The 24,008-nt window shown below is 40.1% G+C and overlaps 1 protein-coding gene across 1 annotated transcript in view; it reads left to right on the forward strand.

The window, feature by feature from the left end:
* OTOGL (otogelin like) overlaps positions 1-24,008 on the forward strand; it is a 346,660-nt gene that overhangs the window by 177,353 nt on the left and 145,299 nt on the right. Inside the window, exons 28-34 of the mRNA XM_073651595.1 lie at positions 2,416-2,535; positions 5,006-5,122; positions 7,100-7,256; positions 9,834-9,860; positions 10,131-10,298; positions 13,775-14,053; positions 16,504-16,621. Coding sequence (XP_073507696.1) covers positions 2,416-2,535; positions 5,006-5,122; positions 7,100-7,256; positions 9,834-9,860; positions 10,131-10,298; positions 13,775-14,053; positions 16,504-16,621 — 986 coding nt within the window. The remainder of the gene's footprint in view (positions 1-2,415; positions 2,536-5,005; positions 5,123-7,099; positions 7,257-9,833; positions 9,861-10,130; positions 10,299-13,774; positions 14,054-16,503; positions 16,622-24,008) is intronic.

Below are 24,008 nucleotides of genomic sequence, written 5' to 3' on the forward strand. Positions count from 1 at the left end.
ATGCAATTTACTAATTATGTGGCAATTTTTTCACTCAGGATTTTATTTAGGGATATCAAACTAGAGGGGACTGAATACAAATGCACGTCACATTTTTCAGATTTATATTTTTTTAATTTGTAGAAAATCATATATAAACTGTAGAATCACTTGGAGTTTTAAGGTTAAGATATAAATTTTATTAATTACAAAAATTCTTTATTAAATAGAAAAATAGTTTGTACAAAAAAAGACAAAAAGACAGACAACAAATGCTGGTGGGTTACGTACATTGAAGGAAATAAGTATTTGATCCCTTGCTGTTTTTGTAAGTTTTCTCACTGACAAAGACATGAACAGTCTATAATTTTAAGGGTAGGTTAATTTTAACATTTAGAGATAGAATATCCCCAAAAAATCAAGAAAATCATATTGTATAAATTAGATAAATTTATTTGCATTTTGCAGTGAGAAATAAATATTTTATTCCTCTGGCCAACGACACTTAATACTTGGTGGCAAAACCCTTGTTGGCAAGCACAGCAGTCAGACATTTTTTGTAGTTGATGATGAGGGTTGCGCACATGTCAGGAGGAATTTTGGTCCACTCCTCTTTGCAGATCATCTCTAAATCATTCAGATTTTGGGGCTGTCGCTTGGTAACTCGGAGCTTCAACTCCCTCCATAAGTTTTCTATGGGATTAAGGTCTGGAGACTGACTAGGCCACTCCATGACCTTAATGTGCTTCTTTTTGAGCCCCTCCTTTGTTGACTTGGCTGTATGTTTACCTAGATATGCTTACCAAAAGATAGCCACAGCAGGGTACCATAAGGTCCCCAGTACCCTGCTGTGGCTATCTTTTGGTAAGCATATTAAGGTTCTTGACCCTGACTTTGGACTATACCTTTTAGTACTTTAATGTATTTTCGTGGACTAGGGGCCTAATCAGCCCATGTCCACTAGATGGCATTAAATACTTTTAATACATTAGCCCATGTGGCGCTGCACTAGCAACATGCCTCTACCTTAGCATATCTGGGGCCGTAGCATGCCAAGCGCTGTCTGTGTGTGGTTTTTTAAGTGTGTATTATTCCCATTCCACCTTGTGCTATTTACCTTTATATTTATTAATAATTGTGCAATAAAATTTCAACTTTTGATTCTACTTTCCGTTACTTAACTCAGCCAAGTCTGTTACCAGAGAGAATGGAGTTTCTTCCATTGTTGACCACTGTGTCACTATAGTTGGGGACTCCACTTATGCCCAGTGGAATGTGATTTTACATTTGTGTATAAGTAACCCACTAGCGTTCGTTGTCTGTCTGTTTGTCTTTTTTTGTACAAATGATTTTTCTATTCAATAATGAATTTTTGTAATTAAGAAAATGTTTATCTTAAAATTAAAACTCCAAGTGGTTCTCCAGTTTATGTATGATGTTATTTTGGAGTGGTTTACACCATTTATGTGGGTCTCTTTTCTGACCACAATTTGTGGCAGTATCCACATTTATCATGCATTTGGGTATATGCTTATATCATGTAGAAAATCATGTATCATTTCCTTTACACTTTACAAATGCTTGTTAATTTGTGTTGGTATATCACATGAAATCCAAATAAAAAACATTTACATTTGCGGGTTTAATGTGAAAAAATGTGGAAAAGGTCACATAGTCTGAATACATTTTCAAGGCACTGTATCTTGTTAAATTACATTGTATAATACACAATGAACTACTACAGTCATTTTAGCATCATTTTAATTCCCTTTTTTCTTTTAATTGATATTACATTGTTCATATTTTTAACCAAATGCAAACTACTTTTATTAAAATGAGTGAGTTGGTCTCGGAGTAAATTATTAGTGCAAACTATAGGTGTAACAGTGGCAAATAACCTAGAGCAAACATAACAAATAATAATTGTTTAGTCATATGGGCATTCAGAGTCTAAAGCTCCAATTCATTAAAGCAATTTTGCCAGAATTCTGGGGTAAATTGCTTTAAAAAGTTGCAAAATTATGGCACAACTCTGGTTTGTGCAAAAATGTGGTGAATGTTGGCATTTTCATGCCTGTTCCTCTTAGGTCTGCTAAACTGGGCGGAACAGGGGCATGGCAAGGGCATGACATCACAAATTCCAGCAAAATTGCTTTGATTGATGATTCGGGGCCATAGTGTATCAGTGTAGCTAAGAACTATTATCCAGGAGTCCAGACCGGAATAGAATTTTGTGCTCCTCACAGAGCGTAGCCTTGTCTGAAGACATTGTACATGTTATCAGATGTGTTTGGCATTGGTCGGGACAATTTCAATGACAGCAGGCTTGTTGATAATAATGTGGAATTTAAACACAATGTATTTTATTCAGTAGCATAACTTTTCATTTTATAGGTTGGAATTCACAGAATGTAACAAAATATTATATTTTTTAAGGGCAAACTGTCAGGTCTATGTGGAAATTTTGACAAGTTTACTTCAAATGATCTAACTACATCAAATAATATGGAAGTGAGAAACGCTCAGGTGTTTGGAGACAGCTGGACAATTGGCCAGGTATGACAATAGCTTTCTTATTATGATTATTTTATTATTATTATTTATTATTATAGCGCCATTTATTCCATGGCACTTTACATGTGAAAAAAGGGTATACATACATGAACTACTACAAAGATCTTTAACAAAATGTGACGACAACTGGTACAGGAGGAGCGAGGACCCTGCCCGCGAGGGCTCACAATCTACAAGGGATGGGTGAGGATACAGTAGGTGAGGGTAGAGCTGGTCGTGCAGCGGTATGGTGGAGCAATGGTTACTGCAGGTTGTAGGCTTGTCGGAAGAGGTGGGTCTTCAGGCTCTTTTTGAAGGTTTCCATGGTAGGCGAGAGTCTGATATGTTGGGGTAGAGAATTTCAGAGTAGAGTGGATGCATGGGAGAAATCTTGTATGTGATTGTGGGAAGAGGAGATAATAGGGAATAGTAGAGAAGGAGATCTTGTGAGGATCGGAGGTTGCGTGCAGGTATGTACTGGGAGACTAGGTCAGAGATATAAGGCGGAGAAAGGTTATAGATGGCTTTGTGTGCCATTTGTTAGGCTAAATTCAAGCATCCATCCTTCATGGTTTGTGTTAGGACCATGATTTCCAGGACCGGCCACGCATCTCCTGACCCAAACTCAAGAACCTATGGTCTGGAAATTACAGTTTGAACTCGGTCATCAGAATTCAGCCTTAATATAACATACATTAGTGTGGTGTAGTTTAACTCTAATTGTTTTTTGTAACATCCATTGTCCTCCAACATCATGTCTTTTTAAATTCTCACCATAATTGTGTATTTTATCATTTGTGAATATATGTAAACACCAACCTGATATCAAGATGACATCCCGGAAATTGAAATCTATAGAATGCTGATATTTCTAAATATCTAACCTTCATGATTATTGAAATTGGAGTTTTCTTTAATTTGTAAACTGAAAGTTATATAATCTAGCATGTAGTAAACCAAATTGTAGAAAAGGAAGGAAAAACCTCAGGTCCATTTTTAGCAATAATATGTACTTAGGTCACTTTCACATGGGAGCTTTTTGTTCAGTATTTTGCATCAATATTTGTAACTGAAAAACCATTAGTGGGTCCAGGACATGGAAGACATGCATATCTTTCTATGATACTTTTTCTCTGTTTATGTTCTCCTTGTTTAGACCTACCAATACTGCTGAACTCTTCTGATGTAAATGGAACCTATCATTTGATTAATGCTGTCCGAACCCCAGGCAACATGAATCAGCCTGGCAGCATGATTGCAGTCAAGTGTGTTTTATTTTGAAACTCTTTTTTCAGAGAACATATGGTTTAAAAAGCCTGTTGGGGACTATAGGGAGAGACCTGACTAGTCATATTACATCAAATGACAGTTTCTCCCTACTCTGCATCAGTTGATTGAGAGGTTTACCTATGTATCCAGCCAGCTTTACAAACTATGGATTCTCTGAAACACCACAGCAATCGTGCAGCCAGGCTCCGATTTATGCTGCCCATTGTTCTGGCAGCATGAATCTAATGACAGATTCCTTTTAAACACTGCTATGAATAATTAGCCTACCTTCAAAGTTGTGTGCTCTTTAATTTTTTAATAGGGTTCTGATGTAGGCTGAACTCCACCGCTTGTTTTATTAGCTCATGTTGTCTTTCTACCACTTTTGCAATGTCTAATAGATGCAGCTTCCAGCTCTGATACCCTCACCTATCCGAATAACAGGGCATCATCTCTTGCTGTTGTAATGGAGATGCAGTCGTGCATGCATGACTCCCTCTATTCACTTCTTTGGGGGTTTCAAAATAGCCAAGTACTTTTGCCCTCCATTCATACTGCCATGACATGTGTCTCCATTCTTAATATAAGTGAGGGAGTAAGAGATAGGACCAGCACATAGACACATAGAAAGGTAGCGTTGGAAGGGACCTCCAGGGTCATCTGGTCCAACCCCCTGCTCAATGCAGGATTCACTAAACCATCTCAGACAGATGTCTGTCCAGCCTCTGTTTGAAGACTTCCATTGCAGGAGAACTCACCTCCTCTCGTGGCAGCCTGTCAGACAATGTCCGACAATATGGCTTATCTTTGTTAGTTTAGGGTAGTGACAGCTGTAGGTGATCTATTTCAATAATTTGAGTCAGTGCAAATCTATTCGCAAGACCCAGTTCATCTTTCACGTCAGTAATCTATGGTTGCTGGATGGGAGCTCTAAGAACTGCTTATTTCCTGACTGCAGTCGCAGCTCTACTATTGATAAGCCAACCTAGTTAGACGTCACACATATGTGATGTAGCAAAGAGGATATCGCGCCAGGCCAGCTAATCAAATGAAGAGTTGGAGATGCCATCAGCTACAATGCAATTCCCAGGGCTCTCATCCATGGGCGAAAGATTACTGACAAGGTCTATGACCCAGGTCATCTGAATGATTTGAACCAATTCTATCAATGTTTTTATTGCTTAATGAAAGTTTTTTTATTTAGTGTAAAGGTTCTAATGAAACAATGAGACCCTGTGAAGTTCATCAAAGCAAATTTCCTTATGCGAAAAAGGAGTGCTCTATTCTCTATAGTGATGTGTTTGCTCCATGTCGCAACGTGGTGAGTTGTTAGGCTTTCACTTTACAGCATTAAGTTGATTTTACCTATTGTACCAAATCCTTTTCGAAGTACTGTTTTAGATGCTGAAACACGTTTATCAAAATTAACAAAATATATTACACTTACACTTTCTCCTCATCAAACATGCTCTGATTGTTCTTTATAAGATTGTGTTATTGCAGAAACATACCTGGTAGCTTGTCAACGCAACGTCATCAGCTCCAGTCACTTCCCGGCGTGCAATTAAATGCTCCTTGGGAAGAAGGTTATAGTGGGAAATAATGTTTGGCACATAAAAGGGGGTACTGGTAAAGAGACTAAATGTGCCATTTATAGCAAGTAATTAAGAAACAGCAGTTTCTAGAAGAAAAAAAGGAGGGGCATCCCTCTCCCATATTTTTCCATTTGTCCTAGACTGCCATGATGACTTCTTCTATACACAACTTCTCCCTGCAGAAAGTAATACACAGACATCTTTAGCTCATTGCTTTTCCAACATCTTCCCCACTTTTCTTCACTTTTATACAGACTCCATATGGCTGTAACCATTCATAGCACCTACACAGTAGTAGTACTGTCTTTTGTACCCCACAAAGTATTATTGCCCCATATATGTTCAACACAGTAATAATGCCCCCTGTCTCTGACCCTACCTAGTAATGCCCCTCTGTGCCTCAACATACTAATAATGCCCCATCTGTGCCTCCACATAGTAGTAAGGCTCCCATTGTGCCTCCACATAGTAATAAGGCTCCCATTGTGCCTCCACATAATATTGCCCCCTCTGTGACCCCATATTGTAATAATGCCCAGTTTCCCCTACAGAATAATAATGGCTTCTCTTTGCCTTCATGTAGGAATAATTAACCATCTGTGTCTCCATTTAGTAATAACGACCCCTCTGTGCTTCCACATAGTAATAATATCAACTCCGTGCCACCACACAGTAATAACACCATCTCTATGCCTAAACCACAGTATTAATTTCCCCTCTGTGCCTCTATGCAGTAGTAAAGCCAACTTGTGTGTCACAACACAGTAATAATGCTCCATTGTGTCACCACATAATAATAGTGACCCCTTCTGTGCCTATACAAAGTAATAGTAGCCCCATTCTAGCACATATTTATAATGACCCTCTGCATCTCCACATAGTAATAATGAACTCAGTGTCAGGGGTGGGTGTCAGGGGCCCACACTACAGCTAAATGCAAATTCCTGTTATAGTGGAGTGACGACTGTAAAATACAGATGGATCCTACACATCTGCTGTGCACAGTAGTTTGTATTAAGTTAACTGACACTGTACAATAGTATGTCACAGGACAAGGACATATCAAGTATTTAATCTCTAATAAAAGGGATAAATACTGCCACACCATGACCACATACTATCGTCACATAGTATCTGAATAAAACCACCATCCTGTTACTTAACAGAATCCACTATAAAATGACCAATATACCAACAAGGTACAGAGCTGAGCAAAATCTCGTGAACATCATTTTATTTTGATCAGCTATTTACAAACTTAACAAATCTGTGTCAGAAATTGCACCACTGGAAGAAAAACACTAGATGGCAATGATTTCATTATTCATTGTTACTAAACCAGTGTGACAAATGATATGTACCTATTAGTGTTGATCGAGTATGTATCATTAACCCTTTCCGGCGAGCACGCTCGGGTGCTCACTGAGTATTTTGGCATGCTCGGCGTTTCATTCACTGTCACCGCTCCTACAAGTGTCACGGCTGTTAGACAACTGTGACACATGCAGAGATTGCCTGTCAGACAGTTAATAAAAAGCCGAGCACCCCAAAATACTCAGTGAGCACCCGAGCGTGCTCGCCGGAAAGGGTTAATGATACATACTCGATCAACACTAGTATCTATTATATATTAGAAGATTGCTAATTGACAATTCCTTGTTCTTACACAATTATGATTTAGACTTTCTGTATTTTTTTTAAAGATTGATGTAACGTCGTTTGTTAAGAACTGCCATACAGACACATGCAATTGTAACCTCGGAGGAGACTGTGAATGTCTGTGCACCAGTATAGCCGCATATGCTCATAAATGTTGTCAACAAGGTGTAGCTGTCCACTGGAGATCACCAAATATGTGCCGTAAGTAGCCAAAAAAGGAAAATACAAAGACAAGTAGGAAATAAATCTTGTTGCTGAAAGTACACTTGTTCATTAAATTTAGGGAGGACTGTCATTTTGGACTGAGTATTATTCTCAATTCTTAACATATATTGAATGGCATCCATGACTTAATTGTATCATACATTTTTAACGATTTATTAAGCTGTTTTCTGCCAAATATATAAATGTGATTGTTTTGTGGGCTGAACCTATAAGGTATTGATGTAGCTTTATGGGAGCAAAGTATGCCGTTAGAACTGGACCCTGGCGCCAGTGCCGGATAAAACTTTGTGCAAACCCCTAGAGTCTAAGTTTCTGGAGGAGTCCGAAGATTTCGACTGTCTAGAGCATAGACAGTCGAAATCTTCGGACTCCTCCAGCAAATTATGTCCTAATATGTTTTTAAGTTTATAACAACAGTTTTAATATGCCAATAAAATGTTATTAAACAAAACAAAAACCAAACTTTATTATAACCCAGAAAATAATTAACTAACATCGACCTCAAGTGTAGACCTATATATTACTCGTTTGTGTTCCCAAAGCTTCTACAGATAAATGTACTATTATGATCTAGAGTTAGCGAGAACTCGCGGCCACTTTCCTCTACTCCACTCCCACTACCCGTTCTGGCCAATCACACAGTTGCCATGCCTGATATAATACATGCCCCATCCTGTACTACTCATGAATTTTGGAATATTCCCAACAATAGCTAAAATATTAGTTCAATATTGCTTGCTGTCAGGTTCATAGTGATTCTCTCTTGCTCCAGCTGACCTCCAATGTCAGCCGGCTGGGCTGGCACGCTGATTGGAAACTTCTTTCACTATCAAATCAATAGCATTTTTCATCTACATTGCAGGGACTCCAAAAAACACAGGACCCATAGGCCAGTGTCTGCCATGCCTATTGTTAATCTGCCACTGCTTGGTGCCTTAGTGGGTCTAAAAGCCCTTCAGCCAAGTCAGAATAGCATTATTATGAATGGCATATTATAGCCCAGAAATAGATTTTGCATTAGGCACAGGAGATTACCACTCTGTGTGTAGGTAACGGGTCACAATCCCATATTTTGAGCTCTTATACAAGATGCAGCTAGATGAATAACATGCATCCAAGGCAGTGTTCCCCAACTCCAGTCCCCAAGAGCCACCCACAGGCCAGGTTTTCAGAATTTCCTTAGTATTTCCCAGGTGATATTTGCATCGCCTGCACAGGCAATAATTCAATCACCTGTTCAATACTAATGAAATTCTGAAAACATGACCTGTTGGTGGCTCTTGGGGACCGGAGTTGGGGAACACTGCCTTACTGGATGCTTTCATCTCACATATAGTTAATATCATATTACATGTAAGTGCAGAGAGCTTAAGAAACAATTGGGTTTGAGTGTCAATATACAAAAAGGCCTTCCTTTGCACTATGGTCACCCGTCCCTACGGAAGTTTACTTTAACTACTAATTAGCTGGGAATACGTTGGTATATAATTGGTTTAATACCAGTTAAGGCCCCATCACACTTAGCGACGCTGCAACGATCCCGACAACGATACGACCTGTCAGGGATCGTTGCTGCGTCGCTATGTGGTCGCTGGTGAGCTGTCGAACAGGGAGGCTCACCAGCGATCAGGGGAGCAGCGACATCGTGGAAGGAATCTTTCCACGATGTCCTGCTCCGATTACCAGCCTGCTGAAGCAGGAGCAGGCTGGTAACTATGGTAAACATCGGGTTACTAGGGGCACACGCGCTCCTAGTAACCCATTGTTTATCATGGTTACCACTCTGCTACAGTAAGCGGGAGGTTACCGCTCACTTTAGCAGGCTCGTAACCATGATAAACAATGGGTTACTAGGTGCGCGTGTGCCCCTAGTAACCCGATGTTTACCATAGTTACCAGCCTGATTGCTGCTCCCGCTGGTCACACACAGCGATGTGTGCTGACCAGCGGGAGAGCAACGACCAAAAAATGGTCCAGGACACTTTGCAGCGATCAGCGACCTCACAGCAGGGGCCTGATCGTTGCAAAGTGTCACACATAGCGACATCGCTGGTGAGGTCGCTGTTGTGTCACCAAAACCGTGACACAGCAGCGATCTCGCTAGCGATCTCGCTATGTGAGACGGGGGCTTTAGCTCCAGGAATAAAAGAAAAGACTCTCTGCTTTTATACAAAGTGGAATCATAAAGTTAAATATATTGTACATTGTACATCAATATACTATTTTAATTGCTCTCTCATACTGCAATTATAACAAAATTATCTACTGCATCTGAAGCATAAAATTCAGACAAAGCCATTCTTACATTATTTGGTGAGTTGTAAACTTCCAATAGGTGGCGCTATAGAGTACAAGTCCTCTTTTTCTCTGAAGAGGCAATTTGCATATTAAAGTTCCAAGAAAAAACATAACCATATTTCTACTCTAACAAACCCTAACAATTTGAATAGAAATGGTCATGAAACACCAAGAAGATGCTGTGAAAGCAAGTGCATTTTATGATGTCTATGTGGTTATTGTATATTACATACATCCCCTTCTTATGTTTTTCAGCTTCTGATTGTGAATATTATAATCAAGGTAAGATATGACTTAAATTCAATAAGCATAGTTGTTTTTTTCATGTTATATATAGTCTTGCAGCTTGCACATATTGTGGAATCACAATTTCCTTTAAACAGTAATTTCTCCACCCTTCGAAGAACTTTTTAAGTATACAGTTTTAAGTATACAGTATATTTTAAGTATGGCAACCTTCAAAATGTAAACGTAATGGAAAGTACAGACTGTCATAAAGCAGAACTTTTTTCTTTTTTATAGTTTTGTATTTTTTATTTTATTTTCCAACAGGACTAGGTGAAGGTCCCTTTATCCTCTCAAGCTGCGGCAACAGTGAAATTGTATTAGGCGTGAATGTTACCAGCAAATACGTATTCCCATTGCCAAGAATGAGTGCACATAGAAATGTTTTGTTTAACTTCATGATAACACCTGGACTTTTCCGAGATAAAGACCTATGTGAGTACTCCAAATCTAAATATTTAAATAATATTGTCACAAAAAAATGCAGGCAATTCTGTTAAAAATAACTTCATTCAACAAATGTGGTGTTAACTGATCACAGGAGCAGTGATTAACACTGCAGCACGTGATTTATTGTAGCGATTTCATGAATATCTATCAATGTACAAATATATAAACATGACTTCAATGGGGAATTATCTAGAAAATGCAGACGTTATATATTACAGAATGCAGAACACTTTGGGAAACAAACTTATATAGATACCAATGCATCATATATTTTTCACAAATGTGTTCAACTTGAATAAAATTCTTGAAGTTCTTTAAAAATAAGTATTCTTCTAATTTAAGGGGTTGACTAATAAAGACAACCCTGTCCATATGCCCCGTACCTTGGTACATCCCTCTATGAGCCAAAACAAGGAGGTGCTTACTAGGAAAGGCTCTGTATCTGTATTCAATGTATATTCAATTCTGATTCAGAAGAATTATTAGTTAAGTTCAATTTGTTTCAGGGATGTAGTGCTCTAGCAAACTCTATTGACATGGGACAAAATAGGCCATGAATTGTGGAATCTTTCCATGAAAATAATAGCTATTTAATTTTAGTAACACATCATAATCCTCTATATCATTAAGGTTTTATAAAAACACTGCCAGAGATGAGCAAATAGTTTGAAATTCAAACTTGCCAAATATTCCCCAAAGATTTGATTTGCGGCAAATAAATTTGAGTACGTTTCAATACTGGGTGGAAAGGAGGACAAAAGGGTGGATGGGGAGGATAGAAAGAAGTGGAGAAATATTGATAGGCATTTTGTTTCAATATGATGTGTGTACTCCAACTATCGTATTTTTCGGACTACAAGACGCACTGGACCATAAGACGCACCTAGGTTTTAGAGGAGGAAAATAGAAAAAAAAAATGTAAGCAAAAAATGTGGTCATGATGCCCTGTTATGGGGTCTGCTGCTGACACTGGTATAGGGGTAATGTCCCACAATTCTGTTAATATCCTCCATCCTGGTATATATGGCCCCTCCTTCATGTTATACATGGCATGGCAACCCTCATCCCCATCCTGATATGCATGGCACCCCAGTCTACCATCCTGGTATGCAAATGCACCCCAATGCCCCATCCTGGTATGCATGGCACCCCTCATCCCCATCCTGGTATGCATGGCACCCCTGATCCCCATCCTGGTATGCATGGCACCCCTGATTCCCATCCTGTTATGCATGGCACCCCTGATCCCCATCCTGGTATGCATGACACCTCCTGATCCCCATCCTGGCATGCATGGCACCCCTCATCCTGGTATGCATGGCACCCTTCATCCTAGTTGCATGGCACCCCTCATCCTGGTATGCATGGCACCCATCATCCAGGTATGCATGGCCCCCATCATCCTGGTATTCATGGCACCCCTCATCCCTCTTCCTGGTATGCATGGCACCCCTCATCCCTCTTCTTGGTATGTATGGCACACCTTATCCCTCTTCCTGGTATGTATGGTCACCCTCATCCCTCTTCCTGGTATGTATGGCACCCTTGATCCCTCTTCCTGGTATGCATGGCCACCCTCATCCCTCTTCCTGATATGTATGGCCCCCCTCATCCCTACTATTCCTGGTATGCTTGGCACCCCACATCCCGTGCTGCACACAAAAAAATAAACACTAGTTCTACTCCCCTTTTCCCTGTGTTCCAGAGCTGTGTCCTGCTCTGTTGCCAGCTCTGATCTCACAGTGTTGCCATGCGTCCTCACATTGTGAGATGCTGTGCCAGAAGAGTCACTGCTCCCCACGCTGAGACTATGTGCGTGGGGAGCAGTAACCATTCATTCTCCCTAATAGCGCTCACACTATACCAGCAGCACGGCTCCTGCAGTGGCCGGCGGTCTGTGTGCCTGCTATTAAAGTGCATGAATATTCACTACAACCCATGGGAGTGGGTTGTAGTGAATATTCATGGTCTTTAATAGCAGGCACACTGACCGCCAGCCGCTGCAGGAGCCGCGCTACGGTACAGTGTGAGCGCTATTAAGGAAAATTAATATTCACTGCTCTCCATGCCCATGGCGTGGGGAGCAGTGAATATTAATTTTCTTTAGTAGCGGGCATTGTGTAGGCTGAAGCAGGCGGCTCTTGCCTTCTGTGCCCGCTCGTCCGCCACTGCTGCTCCCCCACACCACGCACAGCCACAGCCACCATATATAGTCCATATACATTCAGACTATAAGACGCACCCCCCACTTTCCTTCAAAATTTGGGAGGAAAAAAGTGCGTCTCATAGTCCGAAAAATATGGTACCTGGTGAATCTGGCAATGGAATCCAACGCTATACTGTAAATACTACTGTTTCTACGCCCAACTGTATCTCTGATGACCCTGTGTTGTACTGACCCCACTTTACATGGTATGAAAATCCATCTTATAAACTGGGATCTGAAGTCATAGCTAGTGGGCATTATGGGGAAGCAAACTGACATTAGCCCACTCTCTGATACTTCACCAGTGTGGGAAATGATGCCGGACAACTTTGTGTTCGAATTCGTGTTGAGCTGCTAATTTCAAGAAATTGAACTCGAACTCGTTCCTCCGCTCATCTGTACACACCGCTATACATTGTCACATGAATCTTTTCTGAAGTGTCTTCATAAAATCAGGAGAAAATACTCTTAGACAGTTCTTGTACAATTTTCTGTTTGTTGCCTTCCTTTAGAAAATTATTCAGCATATGTCTAATAGCATTTTCTCCTGATGAAAAAAAAATCCTGAATCTATGGGGGCACTTCTGGAGAGTTTAATATGACAATGTAGAGCAGTGAGGTTTCTTATGTTTTCATATTTACTGGTTTGGGAAATAAATTTGGACTCTCATTCCCAACCCTAGCTAGTCCCATTGATTGTTCCAGGTTCTGCTTTATATATTTCCATACATACAGAATGTTGTTAGGTCATTACTTAAATGTACCTACTGGAAACTAATGAAATAAAAAATAAATTCTGGAAAGATAGCTTTCAAAGGGTAATTACTTTATTAGATGACACATGTATTTTGGACAGAATGTTATCCGCTCTTTTTGTAAAAGGTTTTGAGAAAGATTTTACCCTTATTATTATCTGGCATTAAATACAGCCGTGAAAATTTACCCACTATTAATAGGTATGTGTGTTACTATAAAAGTGATCTAACAAGAAATACACATATTTGGACATAAGTTTGGAGGAAGGTTTATTTGCTCCCATATTAAAAAATATTTTCACTATTTTGTAAGTAGTAGTGTTAAAGTAACATGATGTTTGAGTCTATGCAAGTTACGGCACGTGTGACTTTATTGAAAAAAAAAACAATACTATGTAGTATTTAGTCTATTAAATCTAACTATTTTTTCAATTGTAAAAACTAAAGGGGATAAAAAATAAAATTGTGATTAACTATGCTACTCTTCTCATACAACATAGCGCTATCACTTGTGTCTTTGGAGTCAGCCGAACGACCAAATTACTTCCTCTCTGTGCAAGAAAATGACAGTGTACGACTGGAGCAGTGGGAAGCCAGTCCCATGTTTCAGAGAAGGGCAACCTTTTTTCACCACCAGGGTCTTTGGATTCCTGGCTACAGTGCCTTTGAATTACACAGCAAGAAAGGCTTTTTTATCGTTCTAACGGCTACAGAAGTTAAAGTTTCCAAATATGACAATTCTGAGGAATTTAAATTGTCCAGTGGTTTCAAGATTGAAGGTAAATATGTTAAAAAATGAATCTACTGCTGAAAACACAAAAATGTTTGTTTTTTTAATTAAAATGTTTGTATTTTATTCTTTGCAGGAGGTGTCTGATTTAGATTAGTATTGTACTCTTAGACTATGTCTTTTTCAGCGACATTTTTCTGCAGCAAAATCTGATCTCTTGCTAGGAGGTGGTTCAGGATTTTTGCTGCTGTTTTCTTGCTTTTTTGCCTTTTTTTGGTGGGTTTTTTCACTGTCGTTTTGTCTCTGTTATGCATGTACATAATGTTCAGTGAAAGAAAAAATCTCATTCTCGTTTAGGCACAAAAAACACTGAAAACTTGACACCAGCGTTTTTGGTGCGTTTTTTCACCATCCATTACTTACAAAGTGTGAAAAAACTTTGAAAATACACTGAAAGAAGTGACAGGCTCTATTTTTAAATAATTAAATAATAAATAAATAGTTTTTGCAAAAAAAAACATGCAAAGCACAAAATCCTGTTAAAAAAAACATGATGTGTGCATGAGATTTCTGGAATCTCATAGACTTTGCTGGTACTGCAAAACGCAGCTGAAAATTTGCAGAAAAAAATGCATCAAAAAACGCTGAAAAAACCATGATGTGTGAACATAGCCTTATTTGGGCATATGGATTTAAGAAAGGGCATTCCCCCACTCAGGACCCTTCTTTGTTAGCCAAATCAGAGAAGCACAGCAAGGTTTCGATCTGGAGTTAGTGCATTACGCAGATGCTTTATTGATTTTAATGGGGGTTCTGCAATATTATTTTTTCTTGTAGTATAACAATTGGGTTCAGGAAGAAGGATTTCTATTATTTTAAACCCCTTGTCCCCATAGTCAGTTTCCAATTTTCATTTCTCCCTCCCCTTCTTCCAAATGGACAAGTACACCTGCTGCTATGTAGTCCTCCATATTCATGAACGCTGTATAACCCCGCCCCAACCACTGATTGACAATTTTCTGCCTATGCACAGTGTAAACAGAAAGCTGACAATCAGTGGTGTGGGCGGAGTTTTACAGAGCTTAGTATTCAGAGAACTGGTAGATATGCAGCAGTTAAAGCAGTGATTTTATAAAAATTGCAGCAAACAGTCCAGTAAGTGATACATAGCTGGAATGAGGGTCTCTGTCCCTACTTGATGTTGCTCTCAGATGGGTTAGAAATTACCTGGTGACAGATTCCTTCTAAAGAGCTGTAGATATATTCCACTATTTAGCACATCCTCTCCTCAATTGTATAGTGAAGGGATATTAGGGCAGAAGTGTGAATTCGGATTTATGAATAAAGGAAGTATAAATACTATACTGACATATACCCATCAGGCAATAAGATATTATGTTCATATAAATATGTGGGTGATTATATTATCCAGTCATTTTAGGGATATGACTTAAGCTATATATAAAGTACGGGATCTATATCATAGATTCAATCAGGGAATTTGAGTCTCATCTGTCCCCTAGATGTTATTATATTAATTTTGGATTAACAAAATATACTTCCTGATGAACTGTAGAAAGCTGGAACATACGTAAGAGTACTGTAAGATAGTTAGGAGCACTTGAGTACTGCACTTTAGTTTTTAGTTAGGGCAGAACAAACACTAGAGAAGAATAATAAAGTATAAAGAGAGCGAGATTTTAATATGTAACTAAATGGACTATGCTTTACTAAAAGTCATGGAACAAATTAAATGAAAATATAAGGAAGGAGGAAAAAGAAATAAGTAAAGGGGATATGGATGATTAAATGCTAATTTCAGAGATCAAATAATTGGATGATGATTGAGGGAAGGTTTATTGAAAAAGAGAAATGGTATTAATCCAAAAACAATAAAAGGATATATAGGGCACAGATGAGACTCACATTCATTGATCGAAACTGACTTATTTATCCCTTACTTTATATAAGATTTTTAATAGGTCGTATGCCTACCATGACTGGATAATTCAATCACCGCCATTTTTACATAAAAGTAGTATTGCTTGATGGGCATATATAAATATCTTGCTTACACTTTCCTTATTTAAAAATCTGAATTTCCAGTTCTGCAATAATATCCATTTTTTTATAAAATACTATTATTTAATGCAATTTAACATAAAAGTTATATTTTAATTAAAATTATGTAGCATAACTGAAAAGGACTGGGTTAAATCCCAGCTCTGCAGTGTTTGATTTGAAGCACCTGCATGGTTTCTCTAAGTAGCAGGAAGTAGGTTCATTGTGAGACAGTGTCCTAAGGGAGTGTCAGTCTGCTGGATGAAGCAGAGTTGAGTGTGCTGCTGGTGGATCCAGCCAAGATGTAAGCTGTAACTGGGGTTGGAAGAAGTCTCTAAGCATTCTAAAATCAGTAGAATTTCTGACATGGTTTCTGCTGGAGAGTTGGATTCTTAATAGCCTTAATTTCAATTTAAAAAATATATATCTGTATTTCAGAGATTGCAGCTGCAGTTCCATATAGGAGAATGTGTGAATGGAGATATGAACCATGTGCCAGTCCCTGTGTTAAAACCTGCAGTGACCCTGACGCCATCCTATGTTCTTTCCTTCCACCGTAAGTTAACATTCATAGTACCAGCTGTAAGAATTACCATTATTGTGAGCAATATCAATATCGAATGACAAGGATGATGAGAAATAACAACATCAAGAAATATTAATATTGACAACACCAATATCAAATGATAAAGATATGGCACAATAACAATATCCCTATGTAGATTCTAGGTTGTGGTTAGCAAACAAAGCACACCAAATAAAGTGTATAAAAAGAAATGATTTTATACTCAGAATCAAATGTTCAGTATAAAATTGATAAAACAGATAAACAATAATAACATCTTAACAATATTACAGCATAGAGACATATATTCCTTAAGATAATGGTCATTTCCATCATGTCTTGGTTACCAGAAAGGAAGCCTTCACACATGCACCCTTTCTGCAGTCCTTATCGCACTGGGATATTCCTTAATGCCTCCTGATTATGCCAATTTGGTGTGGCCCTCATCTCCTTGTAGTGTCCTCTCCTTGGTATTTCCTATCTCTCTCATGGACCCATCACTGAATGCCAACAATCTCCCCTCTTCTCCTCCTCCAAATACTCCTCCCTGAAGGTATCTCCTTTCTCTGTTAATTCTGTGTCACACTTGGTTTTTTGTCCTCTTTTGGGACTGGCTGTCCACTTCCCCCTCCAACCTTGAGACACTTTATCTCACTTTCTGATCAAAGAACTGATTTGATCTACAATCTTGTGTTCTTTCCCTACAATATGCTTACAAAGGATCCTAATGTCATTTCTTTCCCAGTTAGCATTTTTTTAACTTACTTTGCACACTATATTTAAATCACACAGACCAAGTGGAATCACCAAATAATGATTGTACTATAATAGGAAATTTCTTGTGCTCCTTTTTATAATAATCCCTTATCGCCGAAACCTGTTTTCACCTTGTTGACCAGGCCAAAATTTTCAATTCTGACCAGTGTCACTTTATGTGGTAATAACTCTGGAACACTTCAACAGATCTCCCTGATTCTGAGAATGTTTTTTTTTTTTATGAAAATTTAGAAAAATTCACAATTTTTCGAACTTTAAATTTTCATGCCCTTAAAACATAGTCATACCACTAAAAATAGTTAATAAGTAATGCTTTCCACATGTCTACTTTACATCAGCATAATTTTTTAAACTTTTTTTTGTTAGAAATGTAGAAGGATTAAAAGTTTAGCAGCAATTTTTCATTTTTCCCACAAAATTTACATAAATTATTTTATTAGGGACCACTTCACATTTTAAGTGATCTTTAGGGGCCTATATGTTAAAAAAACAAACAAAAGTGACCCCATTTTATAAAATGCACCTTTCAAGGTTTTCAAAACCTAATTAGCAAAGTTTGTTAACCCTTCGGGTGCTTCACTGAAATTAAAACAAAGAGGAAACAAAAAATGAAACACTAGTTATTTTCCACAAAAATGTTGATTTAACCACAGGTGACCCCATCTTGAAAACTACACCCCTCAAAGAATTCATCTGTGGGTGCAGTGAGCATTTTGAACCCACATGTGATTCACGGAATTATATATTATTGGGCTGTGAAAATGAAAAATAAACATTTTTTTCTCAAAAATGTTGCTTTAGCCCCAAATTTTTAATTTTCACAAGAGTAACAGGAGAAATTCAACCATATAATTTGTTGTGCAATTTCTCTTGAATAAAGGGATACCCTATATGTAGTAACGAACTACTGTTTGGGCACATGAGAGGTCTCAAAATGGAAGGAGCACTACTTAAAATTGTTGCAGCGTTTTGACTGGAATAGATTGCGGACACTATGTCACATTTGAAGAGCCCCTGACATGCTAGAACAGCAGAACTTCCCACAAGTGAACTCATTTTGGAAACTACACCTCTCGAGGAATTTGTCTTGGGCTTCAGTGAGCATTTTTAACCCTCAGGTGATTCACAGAATTATTTAACATTAGGATGTGAAAATTGAGAAATAACCATTTTTTCCACTAAAATGTTGCTTTGGCCCCAAGCTTCTAATTTTCAAAAGGGGTAATTGGAGAAAATGGATGGTAAAATGTGGTTGAAAACTACTTTACTGCTTTTGAAGCACAGTGCAAAGCTCAGAAGGGCAGTAACACCATATTGGAGTCCAGATTTTGCTGGAATGGTTTTGGGGTGCCATTTTACATTGGCAGAGGTCCTGTGGTGCTAGAAATGCAGAAACCCTCCTAAGTAACCTAATTTTACAGACTACACCCCTAAATTAAGTCATAAAGTGGTGCAGTGAGCACATTGATACCACAGGTGTGTCACAGAATTTTACACCATTGGTCGGTGAAGAAAAAATAATAAACTTTTCTCAAGAATTTGTTGTTTTAGCCCCAAGTTTTAATTTTCATAAGGGCTAATAGGAAAAAAATGGACTGCCCAGTTTGTTGTGCAATTTCTCCTGAGTGCGTCAACTCCCTTCATGTAATTGGGAACTACTTTTGAGGAACAGTGCAAAGCTTGGAAGGAAAGCAGCCCCATATTAGAGTGCTGATTTTGCTGGAATGGTTTGCGAGAGCCATGTCACATTGGTAGAGCCCCTGAGGTGCCAGAACAGCAGAACCATCTTATAAGTGACCCCATTTTACAAACTACACCCCTCAATGAATTCATCTGGGGGTGCAGTGAACATATTGACACCACAGATGTTTTACAGAATTTCATACCATTGGGCAGTGAAGAAAAAATAATTCCATTTTTACCACAAAAATGTTGTTTTAGCCCCAGATTTTACATTTTCACATGGAGAAATAAGTAAAAATGTCACCAAAATTTGTTACACAATTTCTGCAGAACGTGGTAATAACCCACATGTGACTGTACACTACTGTTTGGCCATATGGCAGGGCTCGGGAGTTAAGGAGCGCTTTTGACTCTTTGAGCACAGATTTTTTTAAAATAGTTTGTGCCCCTATGTGCCAGAACAGCAGAATCCGCCCTCAAGTGACCCCATTTTAGAAATAACACCCCATTGGGAATTTATCTACAGGTGTTATGACGATTTTGACTCCATTGGTGTTTTCCAGAAACTAGCAGTAATGGATGCTGTTGAGTGAAAATTGTAAATCTGCCGTTGTTCCCAGTACATTGTAGTGCCTAATATACCCGTGCCTTGTGCCCAGCTTGTTCTGCTGGAGACACACACCTTATAAATAGAGATGAGCGTTGTTCGACTCGAACTGTTCGCCAATCTCAAATTCGAGCTGTTTTGGGCGGTGTTCGAGCCGTTCGGCGAACACGAACGATTTGAGAAAAATTCGGCTGTTCGAGGTTATGTTCGATAACTGTTCGTGCACCAAAATCATAACTGGATTTTTTCTCAGTAATGATGAAAATTAATGTTAATACGCAGTTTGAGTGTACAGCGGGGTGGGGGGAGGGGCAGGGGATGGATCTCTGCAGGAATAATGAAGATCTCCATTTTTTTTTCTCTTTCCCGCATTTACAGTGGGGAGGTGCAATCTGTCAGCCTATCAGCAGCGCACACACGGAGCGAAGTGCTTTTTTTCACACAAGCAAGGGCATGTGTCATTGGCAGTGTATGTCACATGTCCTTGCCCTATAAGACCAAGCCATTTTCCCCGTCGCCACCATTTTCTCACTGCTGCAGCTGCATGTTAGACGGCACCGCTGTTGCTGTGTGCGCTATACCTTGTTAATTTCAAGCCAATTTTCGCACAAATCTACAGATAGCTTGGGAGTAGGGAATAGTTGTGATTGCAGTCCTTTTAAGGACTAGGTTACAGCATTTCCTACGACTTTTATCAGGCAGGTCTGTGCTCTTAAATAGATAGATTGTGTAAAGACTAATTGTAATTGCAGTCCTTTTCAGGACTAGGTTACATCAGTTCCTATCAGTTTTTGCCAGGCAGGTCTGTGCCAGTGCTGTGCAAGTTTTTTTCACAGCATTTGGCTGAATCTAGCAAAGCTAATCCTTTTTGGCCTATTGCAGAGTGGGTTAGTCAGTGGAGTAGCCTATCTGTGATGCAAGATATACCACCTGTGTATAGAATACCAATTTTTTTACTGCACCTAGTGAAGTAAAATCTTTTGGGCATAGCATCATTCTGTTAGTCCATCTATACTGACCTCCATCAGGTTGCAAATTGAATATAATTTTTTTCTGCATCTAGCTCTGAAAAAATATTTGGGCTTCTAGCAGTGTGTGGGACTTGTTCTATTAGTCCATCTATACTGACCTCCATCACGCTGCAAATTCAAAATAATTTTTTTGTCTGCATCTAGCTCTGAAAAAATATTTGGCCTTCTAGCAGTGTGTGGGACTTTCTCTATTAGTCCATCTATACTGACCTCCATCAGGTTGCAAATTAAATATAATTTATATCTGCATCTAGCTCTGAAAAAATATTTGGCCTTCTAGCAGTGTGTGGGACTTTCTCTATTAGTCCATCTATACTGACCTCCATCAGGTTGCAAATTAAAAATAATTTTTTGTCTGCATCTAGCTCTGAAAAAATATTTAGCCTTCTAGCAGTGTGTGGGACTTTCTCTATTAGTCCATCTATACTGACCTCCATCAGGTTGCAAACTGAATATATTTTTTTTCTGCATCTACCTCTGAAAAAATATTTGGGCTTCTAGCTGTGTGTGAGACTTGTTCTATTAGTCCATCTATACTGACCTCCATCAGGTTGCAAATTGAATATAATTTTTTTCTGCATCTAACCCAGCCAATAGTTTTGGCCTAATACCACAGTTTGGCCACTCAGCTCTGCTCGGTTACCATCCATTGTTTTTTTGTGCAAACAACTCCAGAGTTGTGAATTAGTTAACCACCAAAATGAGTGGAAAAAGGCCTGCTGCTGGTGGAAAGGGGAATAGGCGTGTTGGGAAGGGGAAAAAAGGTTGTGTCCGTGGGGTAGGTGTTAAAGCAACAGTAACATCTGCAGAAGAAAGACCATCTTCCAGCCAAACTAAAATGTCTACTTCTTTTAGCGGACAATGTGATAAGATCCCTTTCTTACGGCCACGCCAATCGCTACAAATTCCAGATGAGGCACAAAAACAGCAGGTGCTTCAACGGATATCAAGTGCTCCTTTAAGTGGGCTCTCCTCCACATCAACTTCAACATCACAAATACTCCAGTCCTCAAAGGTGTCACCCCAATCGCACTTGCTTCCTCACAGCTCCCAAATCTCCAGGTAGAACAGATGGTTGAGTCTGCAGAGCTGTTTACTCATACTATAGCCTGGGAATCAGAGGTCGACTCCAGCGCTTCTGTGAATCCAGACGAAGAAATGATCTGCACTGATGCCCAGAATCTTTATGAGTCGGATCCAGGACCAGACGCAGAAGGTTCTGACCATAATGTAGACCCTTATTCCCAAACTGTAACTCCTGTTGGTGGAGACAATGAGGAAGACGATGATGAGACTCAAATACCTGATTGGAGCGACAACTTTAGTTTTTTTTCAGGGCAGGAACAGGTTGGCTCTGAGGACGACGGGTGTGATAACGCACAGGGTGATGATGATGAGGTTGGAGATCCCACTTACTGTCAACCCACAGTTAGCCAAGAGATGAGGTCAGCAGAGGAGGTGGAGGAAGATGCTAGTGACGACGAAGTCAGGTTGCGCCTTCCTGGACAGAGACGTAGTACTGGAAGCACGTCAACAACTGCATCCTCAAACACAACTCTGCCTCTCACCACAAGTCGTGGTGGCTCTTCAGGTCGCATGGGTGCTAAGCCTTGCATAGCCTGGGCATTTTTTCAGATCGATAAAGATGACCCAACTCGTGTTATCTGTAACATTTGTCAGCAAAAGCTAAGTAGAGGCCAAAAAATACATAGTTTGAGTACTTCATGCATGAACCGGCACATGGACATGAAGCATAAGTTGCAGTGGGAAGCTCAGTGTGCTACAATGCGGCCTAGCCGGCCGGGCCAACCACCGTCTGCCATATCTTGTGCATCCGCGGCCTCTTCATCCTCTGTGACTGGGGGGACAGCAGTCACACCTGTTTTGGGGCGCAGACCTGCCACCTCTTTACCCGCAACAGCCAGCGTGATTGGCAGGTCATCATTTTCTTTGGAGGTGGTAACACCAGCTGGTGTTGAGCGCTGTCCGACATCGATAGCACCACCTTTGGATCAAGGCAACCTAACATGTCCGCCTGCATCTTCCTCACAGACCGGCAGTTTGCCGGGGACACCCTTATCAACCCCGTCTAAGCACAATAGCCAGCCCTCGGTCCCTCAGATGTGGACAAGTAAAAGACCATTTCCTCCTAGCCATGAGAAAGCTAAGAGGTTGAATTTCACCATCTGCAAGCTCTTGGCTACAGAAATGCTGCCTTTCCGCCTGGTGGACACAGAGGATTTTCGAGACCTTATGTCCGTCGCAGTGCCCCAGTACCAGATGCCCAGTCGGCACTACTTCTCAAAGAAAGGTGTGCCTGCGCTCCACCAGCATGTCGCACACAACATCACCGCTTCTTTGAGAAACTCTGTGTGTGACAGGGTGCATTTCACCACAGACACTTGGACGAGTAGGCATGGACTGGGGCGTTACATGTCGCTGACTGGGCACTGGGTAACTATGGTGACAGCAGGACAAGGGGCTGCTGTCCAAGTCTTGCCGTCCCCACGAGTTGTGCGTCAATCCTCTTTATGTCAAAGTTCCTCCACTGCTTCTGCCTCCTCAACCTCCTCTCGGTCTTCCACCTGCACCCAAAGCCTGTCTGGTCATGCCACAAGCTTTCTAACTGCGCAGAAGGGATCCTGCACACCTCCTTACTATGCTGGCAGTAGGGCTCAACGTCATCAGGCGGTTTTTACTTTGAAATGTCTGGGAAATGTGAGTCACACAGCTGAGGAGTTGTGGTCAGCTCTGGAGAACCAGTTTCATGAATGGTTGTCTCCACTGGACCTGAAACCAGGGAAGGCCGTGTGCGACAATGCTGCAAACCTGGGTGCAACCCTTCGCCGGGGCAATGTCACACACGTGCCTTGTATGGCTCACGTGTTGAACCTGGTTGTCCAGCAATTTTTAGCCCACTATCCCAGACTAGATGGCCTTCTGCAGAGGGCACGGTCGCTGTGTGCTCACTTCCGCCGTTCGCATCCCGCAGCTCAGCGACTTACATCTCTACAGAAGTCGTTGGGCCTGCCACTTCACCGGCTAAAATGCGATGTGCCTACCCGGTGGAATTCAACTCTGCACATGTTGCAGCGACTGTGGCAGCACCGACAAGCCCTGGTGCAATACGTTTTGACGTATAGCCTGGGCCAACGAGATCCAGAGGTGGGGCAAATCACGCTGGAGGAGTGATCTCAGATCAGGGACCTATGCACCCTTCTGCACAGTTTTGAAATGGCGACGAAGATGTTTAGTGCTGACGATGCCATTATCAGCATGA

This window comes from Phyllobates terribilis, unplaced genomic scaffold (assembly GCF_046119375.1).
Source record: "Phyllobates terribilis strain yellow unplaced genomic scaffold, ASM4611937v1 Scaffold_11__3_contigs__length_659146591, whole genome shotgun sequence".
Lineage (NCBI taxonomy): Eukaryota > Metazoa > Chordata > Amphibia > Anura > Dendrobatidae > Phyllobates > Phyllobates terribilis.